Below are 25,705 nucleotides of genomic sequence, written 5' to 3' on the forward strand. Positions count from 1 at the left end.
TCAATCACTCCTCTGTAAAACAGGACCAGTAAGAGGGATGCAGTAAGCTTGCTTCATTAAAATGCAAGATAAAGCCCAGCTGGTGTGACTCAGTGGTTGAGCATCAACCTATGAACCAGGAGGTCATGGGTTCGATTCCCCCATCAGGGCACATGCCCGGGTTGTGGGCTCAATCCTCAGTAGAGGGCATGCAAGAGGCAACCGACCAATGATTCTCTCTCATCATTGATGTTTCTATCTCTCTCCCTCTTCCTTTCTCTTTCTGAAGTCAATAAAAAATTTTAAAAAATAAAATGCAAGATAAACTAACCTAAAAATATATGGTATGAAGGTTATTAAGTTAAATCAAAATTACATAACTCAAAAAAAAATCTATGTGTAACTCACTCATTATCCACCAATCACAACATAATAAGCACCATGAACCTACCACTTAACATGAAGACATGAAACAATGACAAGCATGTGATGACTAAGGATTATAATTTATCACATTCTATGTACTTGAAGTACATGTAGGGAAAAGGAGGGGAAATGACTCCATGCAGCCAGGGTGATTGGTACACACGGGTAGCAATGGGGAAAGCTATGGGAAACAGCCTTTATCTGTTAGTAGCGGTATGCACACAGGTTCCCTTTATATTCAGAGTTCTGGGAATTTGGGTGACACAACTACAGAGTGCGAGCTTTCCCGGGGGCTGTTTCAAATTTATTGCAAGCCCCTGTCAGTGTAAGTGAGAGCCTATCTCGCTGGAAAAGAAGCTCACAAATTCGCAGTTTGCCTTTCATGTTTTGACAACTTCACGGATATTTGTCAAGATTACACTACCACTTGTTGAAACCGGTGTTAGGGCTTTCTTGATCTGAATGGTTGTTTTTCCTGCAAGGCCCCAAGAAGCCACCCTTCTCTCCATAATTGGCTTGTGCTTACCTGTCAAGGAGAATTAACAGTTCAATGAGTTGGGAGCATGTGATCAGTGTGTGTGCTCAGCACTCCTCATTCGTGGAGGTAGCATTCTGTGAACACCTCCCAGGCCCCAGGCCCTCGCAGAGGTGGGGTGCTAGGAGCACAAGCCCAAGTTAATTTAAAGAAAAGCCACAAAAATTTTTTAAGTCACAAATTTAGAATTGCTACTCAGGGGTGTTGTGTTAAAGGTGGGAAGCTCTCTGTTTTCCCAACTGATCCCCAAGAACTGACTGAGCATCTCTGTTTACCCTTGGAATAGGCAGAGTTCATATTTGGTAAATAAGAGATTAGACTTTGATCAGTTAAGTCTAAAATGTGATGCAGTATCACTAACATTCATAAGCCAGGCACTCTGCTAAATAGATTATAAGAATTTTTCTCATTAAATCCTCATAACAACCCTATGAGGTGAAGACTCTTCTCAAAAATATAATCCTTCCAGTCTCCCCCAGTCTTAACTTTTCTATGATGATAGTCCCTAAATATCTGTAAAGATAAAATTAGGTGCAAATCCCTTATGTTTATAGTACTTATCATCTATACAGTTAGTAATTTTATAAATTAAACTAGAGGCCCAGCGCGGCGGGGGGGGAGGGGAGGGGTCCCTCAGCCCAGCCTGCACCCTATCCAATCTGGGATCCCTCTCACAATCCAGGACTGCTGGCTCCCAACTGCTCATCTGCCTGCCTTCCTGATTGCCCCTAACAGCTTCTGCCTGCCAGCCTGATCACCCCCTAACCACTCCCCTGCCAGCCTGATTGATGCCTAACTGCTCCCCTGTCAGCCTCTTTGCCCCTAACTGCCTTCCCCTGCAGGCCTGGTCACCCCTAACTGCCCTCCCCTGCAGGCCTGGTCACCCCTAACTGCTCTCCCCTGCAGGCCTGGGTCTCCTCCAACTGCTCTTCCCTGCAGGCCCAGTTGCCCCCAACTTCCTTCCTCTGCTGGCCTGGTCCCCCCCAACTGCCCTCCCCTGCTGGCCTGATTGTCCACAACTGCCCTCCCTTGCAGACCTGGTGCCTCCCAACTGCCCTTCCCTGCTGGCCATCTTGTGGCAGCCATCTTGTGTCCACATTGGGGCAGCCATCTTTGACCACATGGGGGCAGCCATCTTGTGTGTTGGAGTGATGGTCAATTTGCATATTACTCCTTTATTAGATAGGATGCCCTATATATTTAGTGTTTATATATTATAGCCACAAAATTCAAAGTCACAAAGTTAATGTGCTCTGTGGAACTTTGAGTTATACCTGCTGGATGTTAGGTGAAGACTCAGTTTTACTCTCACCACTGTTCTCTGCATTACACCCACCATAAACCCATTGCAGTGATCCGGGCCAGCCCTCACTCCCCACCGTTCACCCAACCCCTTGCATAAAGCCCTTAGGAGCTGTTGAATAGATAATTATGGACCTCCGTTATCACACTACAGACGCCTTCATCCTCTGTAGCTGAATCCAAGCTTGGTTTTCCTTGCCTGCCTCGCCATGCAAGGCTCAGCTGTTGTCTATTGGCACCGTCTATAGATATCTGCCTGGAAGCAGCACAGCCACTGTCCAGCCCCCTCCAAACTGAATTTGCTATTTTTAATCTGTGGGCTGAGAAACCCAAGAAACTAGCTTTTATTTTTCCCTTCACTTAATAATAAGTAGGCTCTTCCCTGCCATGGCAGTGCAGAAGACTTTGATGGGTAAATTTTGTGACTTCTGTCAACTGCAAAATTCTTCTTCGGGGTTTGTAATCCAAACACTTGAAGTTGCTGATTAAATGATAAAAAATGATTTTTGAGTGCTACATTTCAGTAGAATAATTTACACTGCTCATTTATTGCTTGATAGTTCCTTGAACAGAAATAGACTATCTGTAGTACCATATGCAACTGAGGGCTCCTTGCAGTGCAGACCAGCGTTGCCCCAACAGTCTTTGCCGTCATCCTCTAACCCCATTCCCAATCCTGTGATCTGTCCACTGCATTGGGAAGGGTGGAGGGAAGAAGTGGCTTTTGCCCCCTGTTGAGGCCTTTCCTCTACCCTGAACCAAGCTCGGTTATTTCTCCACCTGAAAATCTCATACTCGTTCTTTAATTTTCAGCTAAACTGGTGCCTCTGAACCTTATCCAGCTTTCCCAGCGGCCCTTGCTCCCTCTTCGGTGCCCTTACGGCTTGTTTACATGCTTCCATTGCAGCAATTGTTACACAGTGTGGTAATGATTTGCTTCAGCTGTGAGATCCTGGCTTTGTGCTCCCAGTGTTTATTATTGCTACATTGATACAGAGGGGACACACCTGGGGGGTGAAACCCATCCCATACCATTCAGCAAGGGCCAGCTCGAGAAAGTGAGCTTTGGCAATTCCTCTTCTCAGAGAGGGTAACTTTCTTTCATTTGTACCCTTTCTAATTTTCAAATTTTTTTTACTTGATAGACTTTTTTTTTAGCCTCACTATAATTATATCATATTTTATTTTATTTTTATTAAATCTTTATGGTTGAAAGTATTACATATGCCTCCTTTTTCCCCCATTGACCCCTTCTAGCCCACCCCTATCCCCTGCCCCAGGCCTTCACCACCCTATTAATTTTCAATTTTTAAATGACACTTTGTCTTTGGAGCCGCTGAGTAAAATATTTGGAAAAAACAATAAATGTTAGTGGAATAAAAATAATAATGTATTGAGCACTTAGCATGGCTAAGCCCTTACCGGCCTGGTTGCATTTAGCACTACAATAGCCTATGATGGACGTATTAGTACCCCATTCCTTTGGAATCTTCCAGTAATGGATATTGCTGTCAAATGTACTATCTTCTAGAATATGGACTCTTTGGTGCCTAAATGGGGGTTGGGAATGGGTAAAGAGCAGTACATTGTTTATTAGATGCTATTTCCTAGACATTGTGCAAAGTGATTCTAGTGCATTTTCTCACAAGTGGACTGCAGTTGTCACATGGATTCTATGGTGAAGTCTATGCCAAACAAAGTGCAAAATTTCCTCCCCTTGAATAAGGATAGTTGCAGGAGGGATGGAGAAAAGGTGACAGAAATGCACAAGTAAGGGACCAAGGATGATTGCAAAGTTTCTGGTGGATGCTGGGGTGGGGGATTCTTCCTTAGGCACAAGAAGCATTTTCTATCGTTTTGTTGTGGTGGTTGTTGTTATTGTGGTTGTTGTTGTTTTGTTAATCCTCACCCAAGGATATTTTTTCCATTGATTTTTTAGAGAGAGTGGAAAGGATAGGTAGAGACAGAGATAGAGAAACATTGATGAATTGAACCCGGGATCCTTCAGTCTAGGGGCTGACACTCTATCCACTGAGCCAAACCAGCTAGGGCCATTTTCTATAGCTTTAAAGTGACAGTTGAAGTTACAGTGACAGACTCGCTGCAGTGATCCCTGGTGTCTTGTACAGAAACAACAATAAACCTGCTGGGCTGTGACAGGAACATGAACAGGAAAAGTGTATAAATGTGCAGGAGGAAGGGAGAGGGAGAGAGATTGTTCTTAAAAGGAAGTGTTGCGGGTTTTGAAGTTGTTTCCATATCCTTGAGGTATGTGGATGTGTTTTCACGGTCTTTATCTCTGCACTCTGAAATCTGACAGGACTTCAAATCCTAGCCAAGTGAAAATCTGCACTTGTATCAGCTACTATTTGAAGTTCGGCAAATAATGTTTGATTTTTCTCTTCCCCAAAAATGAACCATTGAGACATCCTGGGGCCGCTCACATTCTCTCTAGAACTATGATCTACTCCTCGTATGGGCTCTGCTTGTCTTTGAAAAGGCAGTCCACTAGCGTAGAGCATATGAAATGCTCCTTGGAGGAAATGTGTAGGTGGAAGGCACAGTGTGGGCTAGACCGAAGTGCTCAAGGCAGAAACCACCTCTCCACTCACCTGCCACATGACTGAACTCCCAGTGAGAGTCCTAATTCCTGTGACTCATCCTACTCAAATGAGGCTATTGGCTGAAGGTCCAGCAGTCTCCCTGTAATGGATTTGCCTCCATTTGTAAGTAATCCCTCCTTCCATTCAAGCATGAGGTGAGAATTATTCAATCAGGCACAACTTTACAAAGAGTACTATTTATTATTGTACTTACTGGTTTGCCATCAGTTATTCCAAATACTGCAGGTGACCTCTTGTGCTCGAGGTATGAAGTTGACATCGGACAGTGGGAGGCAAAGCTCAAACTGTCAGGTCATGAAACTGAGTCATCATCCAAGAGAGTGAGGCTGAGTACCTCTCCTCATAGCTGAGGGAAGGAGGGTGAGGAGGGTTCAGCCAGAGGGAGGCACTGGAAAGGTTTTCATGGCATTAAGGACTTCCGAAGTCATCTCATTTATCTCCCTGGTTGACAGAAGAGGAAGCTGATGCACAGGAAGGGAAAGTGACTTTCCTAAGCTCATACAGACAGGAGTCTCTCCTCTGAGTTTCCATAGCATGTATAGTCTGAATATTTGCCTATTGTCTGCCACTAGACAGTAAGTCCCAGAAGCAAAGCATGTATTACCAGTGATGATGATGTTAATGTATTACCAGTGGTGGTGATGATGATGCAAATCAAAACCACAATGAGACATCACCTCAAACCTGTTAGAATGGTTATCCAAAGACAAAAAAAATCACAAGTGTTGGTAAGGATGTGGGGAAAAGGTAACCCTTGTGCTCTGTTGGCGGGATTGTAAATTGGTGCAGCCACTGTGGAAAACAGTATGGCAGTGCCTCAGAAAATTAAAAATAGGACTACTTTATGATCCAGCAATTCCACTTCTAGGTATTTATTCAAAGAAAACAAAAACATTGACTCAAAAAGATGTATGTGCCCCATATTTATGGCAGCATTATTTATAATAGCCAAGATATGAAAACAACCTAAGCATCCATGGATGGATGAATGGATAAAAATAATTATTATGGATATATATATATATATATATATATGGAACAATGGGATATTATTCAGTCATAAAAAAGGAATGAAATCTTGCCATTTGCAACAACATGGATGGACTTTAAGGGCAGTATGCTGAGTGAAATAAGTCAGAGAAAGTCAAATACCATATGATCTCTATTATACAGTATGTAGAATCTAAAACAAAAGAAACCTCATAGATTCAAATAACAGATTGGTGATTGCCAGAGTGGGTGGGAGAAATGGGTGTAGGAGGTCAAAGGGTATAAATAAATAAATAAATAAATAAATAAATAAATAAATAAATGGCATTACTGAGCAACAACCAAAAAAGCGGTGGGGAGAGCGGGGGGAGGATAATAAAGATAGTGTCATGCCAGTAGATATAAAAGGAGATGAGCTCCCATTCCAGTCTGGAGATGGGATGGAGAGTGGATCAAAGAAAGCTTTCCTGAGAATGTACATAGAAAGTAGGACTCAAAGAAAGAAATAAAATAAAAAGGCTTTTTATTTCAGATAATGATGATAATTATTAAAGTCACAAGAAGCCCAGCATGTGAAATCACGCGGCCCCGCCCACCCATGCACCACTCGCCACACACGCAGCCTCCTCGTGACCGGTCTTTGGTCATTACAGCGTTATGACCACTGGATTTTTATTATATAGATGGTACAGATAAGGAAATAAATTCTAGAAAAGGTTACATAATTAACTCCACACAGCCAGTGATCAAACATATTAGCAAGGAAGATTCTCAGAAAGAAAACGTGTGTAGCAGAGAAGCGGTGTGCCTGCCTGGGCCTGTCTGACCCCAGGCCTGGGCTCTTATCTCTTCCCTGTGCACACTCCTCACTTCACAAATACCAGGGAGTACAGTGATGCTGGCCTCGCCCAGTACCATCACCTGCCTTCATTTGAACAACCTGGATTGTGAAATGAAGTCATTGGTCCCTCCCTTCCTGCCTACAATAGGACATAACAAGGGTCCCTACCTGGGACAACTACCTGTCAACCAATTCTCTCCTCAGACAACCTGCTTAGGCAACTGCTCTCTACTCAGCCCCAGAAAAGTACAAACAAACAAAAAGGGTGAAATGTGGGCTGTGGAGTCTGAGAACTGAGTTTGAATCTATTTCTGCCATTTACCAGCTGGGAAATGATGTTACCTCTCTCAGCCTCAGTTTCCTTATTTGTATATGTGTGTTAAGGTAGACAGAGATGTCTGAGTGTGTGTGTGTGTGTGTGTGTGATGGAATTGTGGGGAGGATCCAAAGACATAATTAGTACAAAATATGTAACAAGATGTATACTGACAATAGCACAGAGAAACAGCTCAATAAGTATGCGTTTACATTCTAATTGGAGAAAAGACACACTGAGTTATCAGAGAATAGTCAAGATCTCTGCCTAACTCCTTTTGCTGGTGGAATAACCTCCCTCTCGATCTCCTTATTTCACTTGAATGATGATCTAGCCTTTACTATCTAGTTGACATTTCACCTCTTGCGCCCCTCCACAGCAGCACTTACTCTGACTTCCTTGCACACACTGTCACATTGTTCTAGTAAATTAGGAATCTCTCTCACTGAGTTGTGAGGTGCTTTAGAATTTATTGTAGCTCCAGCTCCCAGCACAGCGCTTGGATCATGCATAAGCTCAGTATATATTTGGTGCATGAATAAATGGACATAACTGCCTCGGGTAGAGGGGCCTGGTATAGTTAGAAAAGGCTTCTGTCAGGAGAAGTTCCAAGAGGGGTGTGTAGCTACAGAAGTGCTCAGAGCCCACTCGCGAGGTTGCTCAGTGTTTGAAGGTTGACCTATGAACCTGGAGTTCACTGTTCGATTCCCAGTCGGGGCACATGCCCGGATTACAGGCTCGATTCCCAGTAGGGGGCGTGCAGGAGGCAGACAATCAATGGTTCTCTCTCATCATTGATGTTTCTATCTTTCTTTCCCTCTCCCTCTCTCTCTGAAATCAATATATATTTAAAGTGCTTGGAGAGACAGCAGTGGAAATGGGGGAATGCTGAGCATTCTGTTACTCTCCATTGGTGTAAATCCATGTCTGGATTTGAGTGAGGGTCTTTTCCTCACACAGGTTAATCAGCTTATAGCTTCCCTGCTGGCCTCATGGGGGTTGCATCACCTTCAGGGGAGGTATGTAGGACCAGCCAGTGAAGACTGGCCTGAGGGGTTACCAAAAAGGAGAGGGATTACCTTGGGAAAGCTGCAAAAGAACTGACATTCCTGGGAATGAGGAAATGAAATTGAGGAGTGACATGCTTCCTGCAGATAAGCATATTACTTCCTAACAGTGGAAAGCACTTAATCTTCTAGCCCCTAGGAGGCCTGTCACAGAAATCTTGTTGTTTGAATTTTTGAAAAGAATAAAGCAACAGAGATCATGTTTCAGAAAAAAAAAAAAAACTATAAAATTCCACAGAAAGTAATTTGCCTGGAGAAATTCTAGGCCGTGGTTATTGTGGCTATATGCTGAAAGCAGAAGGGTATGCATACTTGGAGTCTTTGCAAGCAATCGCAGAAAAGGCGGTGTTGCATAGTGGTTAGGAACTCAACTCCGGAGGCAACTGCTTGGGTGTGAAACTTGGTTCGTGACTAGTCACTGTGTAAACCCTGAGCAAGTGATTCAAACTCTCTATACCTCAGTTTATAATGTATAAAATGTGGACATAGTTTGAATCTACTAAGTAAGAGATGATGGTATGTGCAGAGCACTTACGTAGATCATTTAGAAAAGCACCTGCTACATGGGTACGCCTTTAACAAATATTAGTGTAAAAAATGCCATTATGATTATCAAGTATGTGTTACCGATTTTGCCCCATGCATTGCTCTAGGGCAGTGGTCGGCAAACCGCGGCTCGCGAGCCACATGCGGCTCTTTGGCCCCTTGAGTGTTCTAACGCCACTTCTTCAAAATAGACTCGCCCAGGCTGAAAACCGACTTCTGCACATGGGCCACGAAGTTTCAATCGCACTGTACGTGTGCGCCCACACGTGGTATTTTGTGGAAGAGCCACACACAAAGGGCCAAAGAGCCGCATGTGGCTCGCGAGCCGTGGTTTGCCGACCACTGCTCTAGGGCACTATGGGAAGTGCAAAAGAAAGTTGTAAGACAAGATGCTGGTACAGAGGTAGGCTGAAGATGAAACAAACAAAAACAGCTAACATCAATAAGGCAATGAGGAAATTTTAAATCTCAAACTGGGTAACTGAGGGATGAGGTGGGAGAGGACTAGAATAGTCAAAGAAGCCTAACCTGGTGGATATTCAATTAAGGTTCATTAAAGATCATTAAGATGGGATTTCATTAAGGTTTGGATATTATCAACTATTTTCTCAAACTCTGGATTTTAGAGGGGGAAAAAAAAACAGATATAAAAGAACCCTCTCAATTATCAATGCATTTAGAGAATGCTAAAATAGAAAGGAGGGGCGTTTTTAAAAACTGACCTTGAAAGAGATTTCAGAATTTGAGAATGATAGAAATAAAAGAAACCTCCGAGATCAGCTGGTCTAAGCACCTTGTTTTACAGACGGAGAAACAGGCACGAGATGTGAGGTGGCTTGCCCATGTCACACTGGAACCCCAGTTCCCCCGTTCTCCTCATCTGATTCTTAGCCGCCTGTGGACCTTTGTTCACTCTCCTGGCTCCTGAAAGGCATTCTTCTTGCCCAACACCTATAAGCTGGTTGGACTTCTGTCTGTGAGGCCCAGAGCTTTTTCTGCTGGTGTCTGCTGCTGTCCCTACTGTGCCAGTTGTGCTGAGAGCCACATCTTGCCCTTAGGCATTGACAAGAACCTTTGAATTGCAGAAAATCACAATTAAAAGGAAAGGAAAGGCCCAGCCAGTGTGGCTCAGTGGTTGAGTGTCGACCTATGAACCAGGTCACAGTTCAATTCCCAGTCAGGGCACATGCCCGGGTTGCTGGCTTGATCCCCAATGTGGAGCCTGCTGTAGGCAGCTGATGAATGATTCTCTCTCATCATTGATATTTCTATCTCTCTCCTCCCTTCCTTTCGGAAATCAATAAAAATATATTTTTTAAATATAAAAGGAAAGGAAAGGATGCCCAGCCAGTGTGGCTCAGTGTTTAAGCATCGACCTATGAACCAGGAGGTCACAATTCAATTCCCCGTCAGGGCACATGCCCGGGTTTCGAGCTTGATCCCCAGCAGGGGGCATGCAGGAGGCAGCCAATCAATGTTGATGTTTCTTCTCATTGATGTTTCTATCTCTCCCTCTCCTGTCCTCTCTCTAAAATCAATAAAAACATTTTTTTTAAAAAAAAATTTACAAACTCAAAGTGGGGGTCTGTCTTTAGGGTGCTCCCCAGCATTTATGAGTTTTTTTTAAAAAAAGGAAAGGAAGACATAAAAATCATTAACTTTAGAAATGAAGAAATCGACAGTGACCAACACCTTATCCACTCAACTATTCAGATCCCCATTTCTCTAACTCATGGGAATTTTTCCCTTTATTTTATTTTTTTTCCCATCACCATTTAGTCCCCATACTAATAAACCCTCTTCCACCTTCACGCATCCCACCCCTCATGCAGCTTCTAATGTGTCCCAATGATGAGCATACCTTGAAAATGAGGAAGGTGTAGGGAATGACGATTTTTGGACTTTTGCTTCTTTTTTGTTATCATTGTTTTCTTATTCTATGGGTTGTTGTATAAGCTGTAGTATTTTGTGGCTTAATGATGAACTGAAGGACAGTTCTAGAATTATGACACAATAATTGGAATCACATAGCCTGGCAATTTCCTATTGAGTCCACCACACAAAACGCTGCACAAATTGACAAAGAAAATGACACATTGTTAGAATGCATTACCAGCACTAATCTCAAATACAATATCTATTTGAATGAAGACCAAAGTGCTAAGGGCTCAGCAGAAGGCTTGGCACATAAAAGGACACAGTAGGCGTTCCATAAATAAATATATTAATAAATAAAGTGTCAATGAAAAATTATAAATTTATTAATAAATAAAGGTGTAACGCTCCACCCTGGTAGCTCGCAGTAGTATGAAGGTACAATGAACTTGAAGAAAGCCATTTCAATTTTTTTTCCAGTGACCTCATAAATTTTCAAGTTTGCAAAGCAGGATGGACTGTGGAAGAAACACATGTGTCATACAATACACACTGCAACAGATTCTCTGGTACTTTCATTCTCCCAATTTGAGGTCATGTCCATAGATCCATGCTGGAATATTTTGAATCTTAACAAATAGATGCGTCCTAATTGTAGCCTGCCAAAGCCCTCTCTCCAAAATGATAGCATCCTCCCTCCCCCAATCTCACTAGAAAAAATCAGGAGCAAGTTTGAAAATATCTTCAGGCCATTTAGAGAATACAAGTCAACAGTAATAGATGATGGGTAAAATCAAAGTCTTCCTTTTCCATTGATTAGAGTAATGCTGGCACAATATCTCTGAGCTACTCAGGAGTGACAACTTGACAATCAATTTCTCTGTGTGAATATAATGCCCTGAACTTAAATATATCATTCTCATAAATTATTTTCATCTTTATTGTTATTAGACTATTACAGATGTCCCCTTCTTCCCCCCATTACACCCCTCCACCCAATTCTTGCCCCACCACCCTACTGTTTGTGTGACTAGGTAAGATCTTTGATTAATCTGTTCCCATTCCCCATCCCCCGTACCTCAATCTGTTCAATGCTTCCATGCCTCTGATTGTTTTATTCACCACTTTATTTTGTTCATTAGATTTCTTGTTCATTTATTTTTATTTTTATTCAATTGATAGATATGTATTTGTTGCCATTTATTGTTCATATTTTTATCTATCATTATTATTATTATTACTAGAGGCCCGGTGCATGAAATTTGTGCATGGGGTGGGGGGTGTCCCTCAGCCCAGCCTGCACCCTCTCCAATCAGGGACCCCTCCAGCTTACATCCTCTCCAATCTGGGATCCCTCCAACCTGCACCCTCTCCAATCTGGGACCCCTCCAGCCTGCACCCTCTCCAATCTGGGACTTCTTGAGGGATGTTCAACTGCCCATTTAGATCCAATCCTGGTGAGATCAGGCCTAAACGAGCAGTCGGACATCCCTCTCACAATCCAGGACTGCTGGCTCCCAACTGCTCATCTGCCCTCCTTCTTGATTGCCCCTAACAGCTCTGCCTGCCAGCCTGATCACCCACTAACCACTCCCCTGCCAGCCTGATTGATGCCTAACTGCTCCCCTGCCAGCCTGTTTGCCCCTAACTGCCCTCCCCTGCAGGCCTGGTCAACCCTAACTGCCCTCCCCTGCAGGCCTGGTCCCTCCCAACTGCTCTCCCCTGCAGGCCTGTGTCCTTCCCAACTGCCCTTCCCTGCAGGCCTGGTCGCCCCCAACTTCCCTCCTCTGCTGGCTTGGTCACCCCTAACTGCCCTCACCTGCAGGCTTGATGGCCCCCAACTGCCCTCCCTTGCAGGCCTGGTCCCTCCCAATTGTCCTCCCCTGCTGGCCATCTTGTGGCAGTCATCTTGTGTCCACATGGGGGCAGGATCTTTGACCACATGGGGGCAGCCATCTTGTGTGTTGGAGTGATGGTCAATCTGCATAGTACTCTTTTATTAGATAGGATAGAGGCCTGGTGCACAGGTGGGGCCCAGCTGGTTTTCCCTGAAGGGTGTCCCGGATCAGGGTGGGGGTTCCCTTGGGGTGTGGGGCGGCCTGGGCGAGGGGCCTGTGGTGGTTTGCAGGCCAGCCACGCCCCCTGGTGACCCAATCGGAGGCCCTGGTATCTGGGATTTATTTATCTTCTACAATTGAAACTTGTTGAACCAAGGGGAAAAGGTTTCTATAAAACTGCCACCCCCAAATAGCAATATAGAAGATAACATTTAGGAGAATACGGTAAGCTAAAAATATATTTTTTGGAGGTGTCATGGAAGGATGACTTAGTTCTCAACTCCTCAATCACTATTTGATTTCTACCACCATAGCTGAGTTTTGTCTCTTTCAGAACTTATAATTGGAATCATACATAAATGTGCTTTTATGTATGCCTTCTATCTCTTAACATAATACTTTTCAGACTCATCCATGTTGTTGCATGTATCACTAATTCAGTTCTTGTTATTACTGAGTAGTTTGCCACTGTAACAGTATACCACAATTTGTAAGTTTACCTGTTGATGGAGTAGTTTCCAGTTGCGAGTAATTATGGACATTCTTATATACACCTTTCTGTAGACATATTTTTTTTCTCTAGTAAATATTCAGGAGTGAATTTCTCAATCATAGGTTTAACTTTATAAAAAACTAGCGTTCCCGTTGCAGGAAAAATCCTGCAATAGGATTTCCTGCTGCACTCTACCCCGCCTCCGCTCCTCCCTTGTCGCCCGCCCCGCCTTCTCCGCCAGCCCGCCTGCTTTTCCCTTCGCCCCCAGCCCTGACTTCGCTCCTCCCTTCTCCTCCCCCCCCACCCCCCACCGGCTTGCTTGCTTCTTCGAAGCTTTACTCCCTTCTGCAGCTCTTGGCTTCTTTCGACGCTGTCTTGATATGCAAATTAGCTGCCATCTTTGTTGGGGTAATTTGCATACGCATCCTGATTGGTTGGTGGGTGTGGCTTGGCTGGTGGGCGTGGCTTGGGTGTAGCAAAGGTGTGGTCAATTTGCATATTTGTCAATTATTAGATAGGATTGCTAAACTATTTTTCAAACTGGCTATTTTGCATTCCCACCAAGAGTTTATAAGAGAGTTGCAATTGCTTCACATCCTTAAAAACACCTGATATTGTCAGTCTTTTTCATTTTATCCACTCCAGTGGATATGAAGTGGTATCATGCATTGGATTTAATTTGTACTTCTCTGATGTTTCTTATATGTTTACTAGAGGCCCAGTGCACAAATTTATGCATGGGTGGTGTATTTGCAGCAGATCAGGACTGGGCCTGTTGGGAGGAGGAGATGGCGGGAGGTTGGCCAGCTGGCCCGCCCTGATTGGGGCCTGATTAGGGCCAGGCTGGCTGGGGGAAGGGGCCATGGGTAATTGGCCGGCGGGCCCCACCCCTGATTGGGGTTGGGAGCCAATTGGGGGCCAGTGGCCTGGGGGTGGGGCCATGAGTGGTTGGCCAGCCTTCCCTGCCCCTGATTGGGGTGGGAGGGCCAATCTTGGGTGGGGCCAGGTGGGAGGAGGGGCTGCAAGAGGTTGGCTGGCTGGCCCCGCCCCCTATTGAGGTGAGAGGGCCATCAGGGTGGGTCCGACCAGGGGGAAATGACTGCAGGCCAATCAGGGCGGTGGGGCCCATAGGGGGTGGAGCTGACTGGGGGGAGCAGCTGTGGGCCAATCAGGGTGGTGGGGGCCCATAGGAGCGGGGCTGGCTGGGGGGAAGCGCTGCAGGACGTTGGCCAGTGGGCATCATAGCGACTGGTCATAAGTCGTTCCGGTCATTGCAGTCGCTGGCTTTTTATATATAGATAGATTGGCCATATACATATCATATGTTGTATTTAAGTTTTTTGTCCATTTTTATTGGATGTTTTTCTTTTTATTCAGTTTTTAAATACTCTGAATAAAAATCTTTTGTCACATATATGTATTATAAATATTGTTTCTCATTTGTGACTTGCCTTTTTGGAGATGTCATTTTCTTAATGACCTTTTTTGAAAAGCAAAAGTTTTTTGTTTGTTTTTTCATTAAATCCAATTTACCACTTTTTAAACATATTATCTGTGCTTTTATGCTCTATCCAAGGAATCTTTGCCTACCTCAGATTATAAATATATTCTATGTTTTCTTCTAGAAATTTTATAGTTTGAGCTTTTACACTTAGGCCTGCAGTCTATCTCTAGATAATTTTAGTGTGTGAGCTGAGAATCACAGTTCATTATTATGAAAAAATTCAAACATAAAAATATAGAAAGAATAGAATTCTGAACTTCTTGTACCTGTTACTCAAATTTAACCATTACCTACTCATGATCAGTCTTGTTTTGTCATTCTGTGTAAGAATATATATGGTGTCCAAGAAATGTATACACATACTTTGAATAATTATAAAGGCAGTGTTTATTAAAATACATTTTATTTTCAAAATTGAACTATCAACTGTTAAAGTGTGTATACATTTTGGGGGGACATCCTGTATATGAGGGGAGATATAGATACACCCTAATTTATTATGAAAGGAAGTTCTAGAAATTGTGAACTTTTTGTTCTGATCCAGAATTCAATCCAGAACCACACATTGCATTCCATTTGTCCTATGTCCTTAACCTCCTTTAATCTAGAATGGTTCTTTAGCTTTTTATATTTCTCATGACATTGTGATATCTTAACCTTTTGCACTCGGATGTCAAGTGTGACTCGACACGGTTAGCATTAGAATAAAGGAATCGAGAAAAAAGCAAGCTAGTGCAAAGGGTTAAGAGTGGTCTCTTAATTTTAATTTGCCTGATTATTTCTTCATGGTTAGCTGCAACTCGTGCATCTTTGGTAGGAATACTACATAAGTTATATTGTGTGTTTCTCAGTACTTCCCATCAGGAGGCACATGATGTGATGTTTTCCCACTGTTTGGTGATGCTAAACTGGATCTCTTGGTTAAGGTAGAAGAAAACTGAAACATACCCAGAGTTAGAAAGTTTTCTGGATGGGAAGGATTAAAGTATGTCAATTCACTCACATGTCTTAAGGACATGGGATTTGAGTGGGAAAAGTAGCAATTTGAAGTTTTTGGTTTTGTTTCCCTTTGTTATTTGTGAGTGTGTATTTTATCTTAAGCCAGTTTGTGAATGCCATTACATCTTGGGGTCAGGCTGGGCAATTTTATGCCATTTGACTTAACAATTTAGAAATTTCTTCTTGAGTGACAGTGATGTAATATGCTGAGTCCTGGTACAGGTGTTCTCATGTCTGTCACAACATGAAAGGTATTCATTTCACAGAGACACAACAGAATCAGATAAACAAGGCATGTGTATCGGATTGATTGCAAGGGTTGGGGGAGGGGGTTCCTCTCATTCAATTAAAGATTAAAAAATATTTACACCAAATAAAATTGAAGACATGCTGTGATTGTTTCCTCTCATCCCGTGGTGTAGAGTTTGGCAGAGGGGTTCCATTTTGTTTGGGGATTCTTTTAACAGCTTTATTGAGACATAATTCACACAGTATACAATTTACCCACCTAAAGCGCACAACTCATTGTTTTCAGTATATTCATAGGGTTATGCACCTATCATTGCAATCTAATTTTAAAACATTCTATCTCCCCTAAAATAAACACCCTAACCACTAGTTGTCACTTCCCACTCCCATAATTCCCTACCTTCAATCCTATTCATAGCCTGTCCCATTGTAATACTTTTTTTATATGATTATAATAATAAGTATAAAGGATAGAGCTCTGAAAAACATAAATGGGTATTCAAAAATTGTAGCAGGGCAAACCACAAAGATATTACTGAAGCAATAGCATCCGATGGATTTAAAAAAAGCATTGCCAAGCAAGGAAGCTGTGGGAATGATAACAGATAATGTTATCACTTAAGAAAGACAAAAGCTTTTAAATATAAAGACAAATGATATTAAATATAAACTTGAAACAGGCTCTAGTTACAGAACCTCATTTTCCTCATAAGAACAACAAATATTGGCAAATTCAGATCCTGACTTCACTGCTCACTGACTGTGTGACTCTGGGCAAGTAACAGAAGATTTGTAAACTTCAGTTTCCTCTTTTGTAATATGAGAATAATGATGGTACCAACCTCATAAAGTTAGTGTGGAGGTTAGCACATGTAGAGCTTTACAACCAATGCTGGCACATAATAGTTGCTCAATAAACACTAGCTGTTGTTGTTTTATCACTTTTGTTCATAAGAACTCAATAATTCAGCTCAAATTCCAAAATGGAATTCTTAGATATGCCAACTTGCCACATGTAATTGGTATTTTTAAAATCTCTATTCAAAAAAGTTTCCTGCCATGAAAGTAATGGATGGGGATTTAAGATATTGTAATGTAGAGAGAAAAAATTTACCTTCATCAGGTATGACTGACAGCGCTGTAAACCAGCCTTCAATTGCTTTAGAGCCATGTGTTCTGTAACTAGTAAAAGTGCTAATTTATTATTCTCACCTAACACTGGTATAAAAGATTTTCCTTTTCTAAATTTAAAGAAAATCTAACAGCAACAAAAAGCTTATATAATGGCATTGAACATGTCTAATAAAAAATAGTGGTAGAACATCATAAACCACATATAACCTCTTACAGTTGAAATGTTGAAATAAGACCCTAAATGTGTGACTTTTAAGCCTGTGTGAACTAAAGTTGTGATTTGATTTTGTGTCCATAAATGTAACCACCAATGATTCCATTACTTTTCTTTAACTCCAACACAAAATGGCTTTGGGTAATAAGACTATGTTAGATGATTTTCTTTTTGAGGAATTGTTATGTATTTTCTGTTCTTTTACAAGTGTGGTGCTAAATATTATGTCCCAATCAGATGACTCATGATACACAACATTTTGATACTTGGGAAATGTTAACACATTACAGCCCCTGCTTTGAAAAGATAAAAGAATTAATCACAGACAGCACATGTTCATTTTCCTTTGACCCCATGAAACACTTTAAAAGATGTGGTTTGCACGTGGCCCCATATTGTCTCTCAAGGCTTTCTTCATTGTCCATCTGTGTCTACATTTTAACCCCAGGCTTTACTCATCTTGGCATTGTTTTGTATTTGCATGAAAATTTGTAAAAAAAATTTTTTTTGCATGACAAGTCATCCATAATGTTGAAGTTAAATGTCTAACATATCTTGCAATGTCACGTGTCATTAATTCTTACATGATATTTTTTTCTTTTATTTTCAGTCACTGAAGTTTAAATATGCTTGAAATGTAAAAGTGGCATGAAACTGGAGTGATGCAAGAATATTTAATGTTCCTTTAAGAACTTGCCATTTTTTAGCTGGAAAAATTGGGGGGCGGGGGAGGGGGTAGTTCCCAGCCTTGTCTTTGGACACCAATTCTCAATTACACATTATGATAAAACCATATTGAACCTAAGTGCTGTCAACAGAGTAATAAATTCTGAAGTGATACTTCTTTTTGTCCCCTGAGAATGTTTCTGGTTCTAGAATATTAAGTATAAAATATGTCCCTTAATTTCAGAAATTACTAAATATTTGATTTAATGTTTTTCTTCAAGCCTTCTTAATGATACATAAAATTAAGCTCCCCCGACTTTGGTGAAAGTTTCTAGTAACTGAAAAAGTAATGAATGACTCACTAACTGACAGCACCAACATTTTAGTACTTTCATGTTTCCTAAATGAACATGACGACCAAAACAGATGTTGATGTAGAAGTGCATGAATATACAAGGAAAAGAAGTTATTTACACAATTTTCTCAAGCTTCAAATCTGTAAAGACCCAGATTGACTCATACCAATGGACCCAAATACATGCATATAAACAAGTGCTTTTCTTCCAAGCAGTCGCCTTGCTGGCTCTATGTAGGTTTATTCCTACCAGCTGCCATTGAGAAGACTGATTTAGAACACTCCTTGTTGAATTACCCTCAGAGTCTATTACATTCCCTGCAATATCTATATGGTAATAGGTCATGTTCCTTGGAGAGTGGCGCTCAGAGCCAAATCAGTCAAGTAAGAATGGCAGTCAAGCTGGCAAAACATATTTTTTTAAATGATAAGTGAACTTACTAAGACTTGTGTGGTTTATAGCTTATAAAACGACTGTGAGCCCATTTCCCAAAGAAGAACCCCAGAAAGCATTTACATAATAGCAATGATGGGAATAAATGAAAAATCTTCAAGGAGTCTTCTAGGCAAGCATCTGAGAGTCACCTGAATAAATAAGTTCTAGTATAGGCATAAATTATTATTTTTAATCCAACCTCATTTAAGCTACTAGAGTGGTTTACATTTTGAAGGACAGCCTTTCTTCAATGACTTTTTATCGTATCAGAATATAGATAAGTAGCTGTGATAGCTCCCTTGCTTGAGTGAATATCAAGGTGATACCTCTTTAGCAACAATTTTAACAGATTTGGGTGGACTGCGTCACCAGCTAGCTCTGTGATATTGGCAAGAGACTCAACCTCTCTGTGCCTCTGGCCCCCCTGTCTACAAATGAAGGCTTGGGCTTAATTATCTTTAAAATCACTTATGAATAAAAATGTTATACTATAACTATATATCTGTGTGAAACAGCTATGATTATCATATGTCATAAATCTATATACTTTTCTGTGTGGTTTTAATTAAATCTAAGTTAAAGTAATTCAAATTCAAGTTATTTAAAAAGACATCTAGACATCTATGTGTCTAGTGTCCTAATAAAATCTTTTCCACCCAACGATAATGATGATAAAGATAACATTTGTATAGCACTTTACATTTCCACTGCCTTACATGAGTCTCACAACTTAAGAGCTTCTCTCATTATCCGCATTATGTTGATGAAGAAGATACTGAGGTTCAGAGAGGTTCAGTCTAAGGTGATGGATTGGCAAGTCATAGAGCTGGACAGAGACTCTAGGTCTTCTGCTGCCAATTCAATACTCCTTCTATCATCATTCAGCTATAACCGGTTTTTTCATTAGGATACAACTTTTCCAAGGTGTCATCACTCAGAATTTACACTCCTTGAAAGTAAAATCTGCCTTTAGGGACCCGCTGGCACCTCCTTAGACTATCCCCTTGCGTCACTACAGCTCTCTCTGCTTTTACAAACTAGTTGTTTTGTCAGCATGAGTGTGACAACAATTAGACGTCCCCTGTTTTTGCCCCATGCCTTTTCTCCTTCACAGTCATTCAATGACAAGCGTAAAAAGAGCTTCATCTTTTCACGAAAATTCCCATTCTACAAGAACAAGGAGCAGAGTGAGCAGGAAACCAGTGATCCTGAACGTAAGTAGATTCTCAAAGAGAATGTCACCTGCAACACAAGAGAGAAAAAAATCCTTCACCGGCAACACGCATGATGTAGGCTCCCCCACGCCACACGCCTAGGCAAACGAACACGGCAGGCAGGCAGGTCAGGGCTTACTACTGTGACCAGTGTTTGGCTGCAGTCTGGATCCTTCCCTTAGAGTCGCTCTTCTTTGCAGGAGGCATTGGAGAGGGACTTGAGGAAGCTGGGACTTCGCTTCCATAGAGCATCTATCTGTGACCAGGACTGGGTCTGGTTTGCCTTTTCTATCATGCAACTCTCTAGGGCTGGAGATGAATTCTATTCTGGACCGAAATATTGGATCCCACTGCCACATGCATTTTTTTGGAATGCTAGCTAATTGGAAGTGATTAAATTCCCTATATTGATAACGAGCATTTGTTCACTCTTTCACTGCCAACGAATACTAAACTCCTACTGAGCAGTGAGCTTGTATTGGTGGGCATGAAATCTAAGAATTGGTCATGAAAGGTGGAGTGAGTCATTGCTCTCAGTGGTATATTTTTGTGGCAATGTGGACACTGGGCAAAAATGTCTTCCGCTGACTCTTTCTCTTTTTTGTAACAATCTTCTGCTTAAACCTTTTGAGTTATTTTACAAATTCTTGCGTCTCAGCCCAGGGAGTTTGGGGCGAAAGCTGTTTCAAAATAAGAGAGATTGGGATCCAGATTGCTTAGGCAACACGGTCTGTCATGGTAGTATCCATTTCAACTCCACTGACTTCTTCCTTCCTCTTCCGCGGCTGTTCTTCCTCTCTCATTGCTCTCTCTGGGGACTTCCATGCAGGACATCCCCGGATTAGGTGACGACGGTTATGGAACAAAGACTCTGAGTAAGTTCCCAGGAATGGTCACTGTAACTTTCCTTTTCTTTTCCCTTCCTTTTGAGTTTGGCTTTTGTTCCTTTACTTGAGGGCCTTCTACTCCTAGCATGCACAAGATACGAGTTTTATTTGTTACGTAGCTGTGAATGCTCCTACGAAGTAACTTTCAACCGTTTTGTTCTGCATGTCAGCATTTAAAAGCCAAGTGTGTCAGGCACTGTAACTTCTGTTGCGATTCACACCTTCCCTTTCTGACCGTGTGATATGACCAACATGGTCCTGCTGCCAACTATGGCATCCCTTGCTCTGCAGGCTAATTCCTCCCAGAGAGCAAGGAGCCATGTTGAGGGAAAGGGCAAGCTAAATGTTCTAGAACAGGAAGGCAGAAATGTACTGTATGTCCTTTCTTCTGCCTTTTCACCCAGACCTTGCCAAATTTGATAATTGGGTTGTACTTGGCTATTAGTAAAGGAGCTATTTTATAGTCAAAAGGAACATGCATTCTCAAAATGTAAATATTAAGCTATTTGATCTTCCATGACTAATTCTTTGTTATTAACGTTGCTTTTTTTTCTGACTTTCAGTGGTCCTGCTTGAAATGTTTGTATGATAAAAGTTTTAGACGTGTTAATATGTTGTTCTATTAGTGATGTATTAGCTGTGTTACATAACAGGTCTTCATTTTATAGTGGAAAACTAAATATATTAAACCTTTAAATCATTTCGTTATTAATGCCTTTATCTGTGTCTCACTGCACTGTGCAATAACAAATAATCTTGTATATTAATACACTATGCTATGATTTTTCTTTCTTTTATACTAACTTCATTGTGTAGGCACCAGTGAAATAAGAACAGAGTTTTGTGTCTTTTGCAACTGTATCACATGTTTAATTTTTGTTCGTTTTTGTTTTAATTTAATAGCTATAAGCAATATTTTTAGAAGCTGATCATTTCATTTGTATAAAACAAAATAGCATTGAGCTGAACTTTGTTTTCAAGAGCTGTTTATATAACCCTGCCTAATGATACCCTTCATCCTTCAAATTGTTACTTTGGATTTTTTCTTAAATTTTAGTTACATATACAGAAAACAAAATCTGATCAAGAATAAACTACTGATCTCCTTAAAGATGAAAACTTTATCTTTGAGTCTCTATAGGGAACAGGTCATGAAATTTTTCTTGAATTAATAGCTGAAATTCAAATATTAATTTTAACATTATCTGGATAGCATCAAGTACCACCAGAGAGAGTTTCTAAATTTTCTATTGCGGGGGATGGGGGGAAGAAAACATTTCAATGTATTGCTAATAAATAAACATCACTAATAAGTAGTTGCTATAGTGTCAAAAATATGAGTGATGCCCTTTTAAATCTAGAATGTGCAAATGTTTTCTTACTCTAAAAAACTGAACAGATTTCAGTAGCATCATTTGCCAATTAATGCTTTTGTTAGCCCTAATTTGAACTTTAGCTGGAACACATTTTTCATTTCCTTTTACCTACAAAAATTCTGTTATACAATGTCTTGATGCTGAGATTGTTAAATAAAACACTGCATGGTCCTAAATTTCTCCATAGATAGTGTAGCTTCATTCTAACTTATTTTAGAAGTAAAAAGCAGAAGCAAACAAAAAGAATGAAATAGGCAGGAGATAAGTGAGCTTGGTAAAAAAAAACAAAAAAAAAAACCCTTTTTCCGAATTCAAAGTACTTAAAATAATCATGTACATTAAGATAAACCATTGTTGGGCGCATGCCCTGGCTTTTTTCAGTAACAGAAACTGATTCATCCACACTGCTTTCCCTAGTGCCCCTCTGCGCTGCCTAAATTAGCGATGCAGTGCTGGTCATACATCAATACAAAGAGAAATGATTCACGTGACTTTAACCTATACTTTGATTTTTATTCGCTTCATGCTCAAACTAATCCATCCTGGATGTGCTAAATAACTCAATCAGAGAAATCATTTCACAGTGTTTATATATGTATAATTGCAGTATGTACTTTAAAGGTATTACAATTTTATTTGTCAGTTATACCTCGGAAAGCTAAATAAAACTAATCCATTCAATTGACAAGAATCTATATCAAATACTTTTAAGCACATCTTTACCATTAGAGAATAATGTTATGTATTCTTTTCCTTTTTCTAAAAGTGTGCAATAGTTATCACTATTTAAAAAACTAAAGTTATTATTAATAAGCTTCAGAAATCAAAGAGTCACATATTCTTCATTTAATTTAACTGATATGCAAAGCAGTCAATAAGTTGATGAATTTATCTTCTATAATTTAATACACAGTACAGATGAAGGGTATGATTTTGGAAATAAAAGCTCTAATTCTGGCTTTAACATCCCTGTTATGTGAGGTAAACTTTTTTTTAAATTAAATATCACTGTATAAGCAAGTCATTCAACATGAATTCAAAACATCCTTCATTCCAGGACCTGCTAGGTATCATCAGCTCACTTAACTCCTGCCAGTTTCATCCTTCCAGAAACTAATAACTATCCAAAGATGAATCTTAAAATGACAACAAGGAATTATAGAACTAATTCATGAATCATTTTTCAGTGACTCATTTCTTCCTCCAAGATTTTCTATTTACTCTCTGAAGCAGGGAAGATCTCCAGCAATCCCTTTCGACCTGAGAATTCGTTTAGGAAGTATTGAAACAGAAATAAAATCCAAAGGACTCCAGGGATCAATTGGCAATTTGAAATGCAATATTCCTACAAAATACCTAGAGGCTAAAATTGAGAACCAAAAGCCTGCAAGAAAACTGCCAGTTTAGAAAGCCCTGAATTTATAGTCAAGAGACATCCAGCTGAGACACCCAATAACACAAATCTGGAAAATCAGACCTATAGGAATGGGTCAAAGTATTTATAAAAGGGAAAGTGCTTCGCTTGACATTATGCATTTTTTGTAATTAAAGATACTTTCCTTAAAAAAAAAAAAAGACACAGCAATCAAGTAGTAGTTTTCTGTAAAACAGAGATAAAGTTTTCATCTTTTTTATCTTATCTGCGTTTCCTTAATGCAGTCTCCTCTGCGGCCTTTTACTTGCCTTTTGCTCCCATTTCTAGTTGCCGTGCATGAGTGTGTGCCTTTTAAGTTCTGGCTGCTCGCCAATGCTTGGTATCTCTTTAATTTGCTGTGCTGTTCTTGCAGAACATGCTTCTTCTAATGCCAGCGATAGCGAAAGTAGCTACCGTAAGTTATTGCTTTGGTTTGTGGCTTTTTTCCTTTGCAATTGCCCCCATTGCCTGTGGTGGTCATTTCAGATTTTTGCTGTTGTTGTTTTCATCTTCACCCAAAGCAAATGGCTTGAAATGAAATCATCCTTTGATGTGGAAAGATACAAAAGACACTAGGGCCCCCGGTGGACTCGTGTGATTAATGCAAGCAGTTCCAACCCCAGTGGACTGGCCTATGAAGCAAATCTCCCAGAGAAGGTGGGGGAAAGTTCAACCTGGTGGATTTTGACATTCTGCCCCACCCCCCATCCCTGTATGAGGGTTGAAAGTCATGGTTTTATGGTCCTTCTCCTTTCTGTTCCTGGTCCCCTTTACAAGTGAAATCTTTCTAAATTACGGTGTTCCTTTTAAATTGAGCATGAACCTTTTATATCTCTTCTCTCCTTGAGTACAATTTTAAGGTAGATATTAAGAGACATCTAACATTATGTGTTTGATGGTTGGGAAGTGATGAAAAAGTTTCATCCTTTAATGTTGAAGGAACTCACATTTTTTCTTTAAGTGAACAAATCTTGGATCAGAAAGCTTAACTGAAAAGGTAGGTAACTACTTAAAAGTTATTTCTGGTCTTTATTTGGTTACCTCAAGCCATTTGCTTAGTATATAAAAAAATTCACCAAACACCGAGCACATCCTTTTGATCTGTTCTTGTGGTTTCTTACCACCTACTTACTGGTTTTTGGTGACTAACATAGGTACATAATCTTAACTGGGATTTTTACAATTTCTGCAATATTTCTTGGTACTCCTTACTGAAATGGGTTACTCAAAAAGCAGTTGGTGAGGATATTAGAAAACTGCGGGCCCAATACATATGACCCACAGCTACCAAGACAGAAATTGGTTGGGCTTTTTTTCCTTGAATAGTGTATTAATGGAAAACTAGAATAGATTTTGTTGGGTCGGTTTTGTTTTTTATCACTAGAGTATGGTACTCTATAAAACCATGCCTTTTTTTTTTTTTAGATAGATGCCACACAGTGTTCTTGGAATATGACAAATTTAATTTGGATTTTGAGAAAGGCTTTGGAGAACCAGATAGAAAAAAGCACAAAAGAGGAAAGGTGACAGATGGGGTCAAGGCCAGAGGAGGGAGACAAAACACACCACGGGATAAAATAAAAAAAATATTGTGATGAGATACCGTTGATCCAACAAATTTTAGAACCACCTAATTTTCTTCCTCAACAAAGTGACCAGTCTTATGAATGAAGGAATCAGTGAGTTCTTATCCTCAATTTTGTCCTTAACCTTGTTACAATCTTCCTATTCTTACAATCTTACAATTATCCCAACTTGGAGAAACATTTGCCTCCCCACTCTCTTCATTTGATTTAAAACAAAGAATCCAGGCCAAGAAGAAGTGACCAAAGATTTTTCTTCCTGACACCTGAGGTCCCCTCAATTTAGGATAAGGAAATATATCATTTGTCAGATTTCATGGCCCTACTTTCTTTGCTGTTCAGTTTCCAATTTTTAAGTGTTGTGCTTCCATCCTGTAGACATAGGTATAGAAAGGAGATCACACCTTGTTCTTTTTTAATCCTTTTTATGGAAAGTATATACAAGAACTGCTTTTTCCTCTAGGAATCTTTTTAGAGTATTGTAGAGACCCCTCTTTTCTCTTTCAGAGCTGGGAATGTTCTTCCTAGAATCATTGACTTTTAAAAATTGGGCCAAGGCTTTTAGCTGCTTGACAAGTTTTGATAGTAATGCTCCAAGATGGCATCACATAATTCCTTTCACT

The 25,705-nt window shown here is 40.6% G+C and overlaps 1 protein-coding gene across 11 annotated transcripts in view; it reads left to right on the forward strand.

Annotated features, from left to right (window-relative positions):
- DLG2 (discs large MAGUK scaffold protein 2) overlaps positions 1-25,705 on the forward strand; it is a 1,173,098-nt gene that overhangs the window by 1,126,886 nt on the left and 20,507 nt on the right. For 7 of the 11 annotated variants that reach the window (XM_054725747.1, XM_054725750.1, XM_028128526.2 and 4 more), the window contains one exon: positions 20,652-20,697. In XM_054725747.1, coding sequence (XP_054581722.1) covers positions 20,652-20,697 — 46 coding nt within the window. Of the gene's footprint in view, positions 1-19,722; positions 19,823-20,651; positions 20,698-23,872; positions 23,915-25,705 lie in introns of all 11 variants that reach the window. The other 4 variants (XM_028128522.2, XM_054725745.1, XM_054725746.1 and 1 more) reach the window with 2 other exon arrangements.

This window comes from Eptesicus fuscus, chromosome 13, assembly GCF_027574615.1.
Source record: "Eptesicus fuscus isolate TK198812 chromosome 13, DD_ASM_mEF_20220401, whole genome shotgun sequence".
NCBI lineage: Eukaryota > Metazoa > Chordata > Mammalia > Chiroptera > Vespertilionidae > Eptesicus > Eptesicus fuscus.